Here is a 1,920-nt window from a genome sequence, read left to right on the forward strand (position 1 = left end):
TTTTTTTTTTTTTTTTTTAGATGTCTCCAAACCTCCTTGTCCAGACTGTCTCCGCCTCCGCCTGACAGGTTTTCTAGGTCACCTTAGCCTGTCTTGAACAGATTGAGCTAGCTCTGCAGTGACAGGAGGAGAGTGGCAGGCTCCTGAGACCTGACTCTGAACTAACTAGGTCACCCCACGTCTATGTGTGACTGCTGATAACGTTGACTAAGGCTGACAGTGGCAGGCACTGTTGTCCTGTGTGCTGATTCAGCTGACAGAATTCTGAAGCAGGGGCTACTGTGGTCCTTACTTTAAGAGAAGGAATGATTTCCCCAAGCTACAGGTGTGGAGCATTCAGTAGTGGGTGCACGAGATATCACTGAGTCTGCCTGTGCCCAGAACCACTGTGCTTGCTCTGCCCTGTCAGGCCTGGGCTCCTGGCCTTCTTTCTAGACCTCTTCTTGATGGCGGTGCTCTCGCATGTTTATGAGACATGGACTGTGACAGGGAAATGAGTAGTCACTGGAAGCAGACTGGAGTTAATGAAGGTCCTTGTAACAGTTAATAGGACCAGAACAATTAGTCTCGCCCGCTTAGCTTCCCAGTTGTCCATGGCCTCTTAATACAGACAAAATAGCTGTTGTTATAAGCAGGCATGGTTGTGGGGACTGTCTAGCTGAGTTTAGCAAAAGAGAATCCTTAAGTTCAGCAGCCTGTGAGGAAGGACTACCTTCATGTTTGTTCTTGGTGACTTGAAGGATGCAAGAGGATGTGTGTGAGCTATATGAAAATACTGCACCGTTTAAATAAGGGGGACTGGCACTTGCCAGGATTTGGGAATATACGGAGGTCCCTCACATAGCATGCCAGGCATGAAGGATGTCTGAAGGGTTTTGTTGCATGTTTTAATGGTCCAATCAGCTGCTTTGTATCCAGCCCTTCCCTCAGCCCAACTCAGTGCTCTCTTGTTCCCCACAGAGCTGGAAGTGGCAGGTCTCTCGGATGTACATAACTCACCTGAATACTGTGTTGTTTTGATTTTCTAGTACCCAAGGTTGAAGCCATAAAGAAAAGACTGGGCTCCCTGGCAGATGAGTTTAAAGAACTCGTCTACCCTCCAGGTTATAACCCTGAGGGAAAAGCTGCCAAGAGAAAACAAGGTAAGGGCTGGGTGTGCATGGATGCACAGATGCTCCCTTTAAAGCTGCTTCATGGTCTTACCTCACGGGGATTTGTCTCCTTCCTCTTCATTTTGGGAATGGTGGTGGGTATACTGTGTGGGTGAGGAGGTCAAAGTCAGGACCTCACCCAAGTAAGCAAGCAGTGTCATCTATCACTGAGCTGCAGCCGGGTCTTCTCAGAAATTTGTATATATGGCACACTGTGGCTCAGTGTTAAATCCTTGCCTAGAAACTTCTACACAACTGTGTATTTTAGCACAAATGGAGTGGTTATATTGTATCCTTGTGTGGGGGAGGGAGAGGGAGTATGGGCACATGTGTGCCATGGCACGTGTGGAGCTTGAAGCACAACTCTGTGGAGTCCGTTTTCTTCCACCTTTATGTGGTTTATATGGCAAATACTTGGATCTAATGAACCATTTGCTAGCCCTCTATTTTACAAAATTTCTTTGAGATTTATCTTATTACTTTATGGGTGTTTTGCCTGTAGAGGTTAGAAGAGGGTATCAGATCTCTGGGTGGTCATGAGCTTCCATGTAACTCTGGGTACCAAACTCATTTTGCAAGACGAGTACAAAATGTACTTAAACCTTAGGCCATCTCCAGTCTCTCTACCTCGTCTTTAAAAATTAGGCTGCTGGGCTGGAGAAGATGGCTTAGGGGTTAAGAGCACTGACTGCTCTTCCAGAGGTCCTGAGTTCAATTCCCAGCAACCACATGGTGGCTCACAACCATCCGTAATGAGATCTGATGCCCT

The 1,920-nt window shown here is 46.9% G+C and overlaps 1 protein-coding gene across 1 annotated transcript in view; it reads left to right on the forward strand.

Moving 5' to 3' along the window:
- Xrcc6 (X-ray repair cross complementing 6) overlaps nt 1-1,920 on the forward strand; it is a 22,823-nt gene that overhangs the window by 19,735 nt on the left and 1,168 nt on the right. Inside the window, exon 12 of the mRNA XM_029469523.1 lies at nt 1,029-1,142. Coding sequence (XP_029325383.1) covers nt 1,029-1,142 — 114 coding nt within the window. The remainder of the gene's footprint in view (nt 1-1,028; nt 1,143-1,920) is intronic.

This window comes from Mus caroli, chromosome 15, assembly GCF_900094665.2.
Source record: "Mus caroli chromosome 15, CAROLI_EIJ_v1.1, whole genome shotgun sequence".
Classification (NCBI taxonomy): Eukaryota; Metazoa; Chordata; class Mammalia; order Rodentia; family Muridae; genus Mus; species Mus caroli.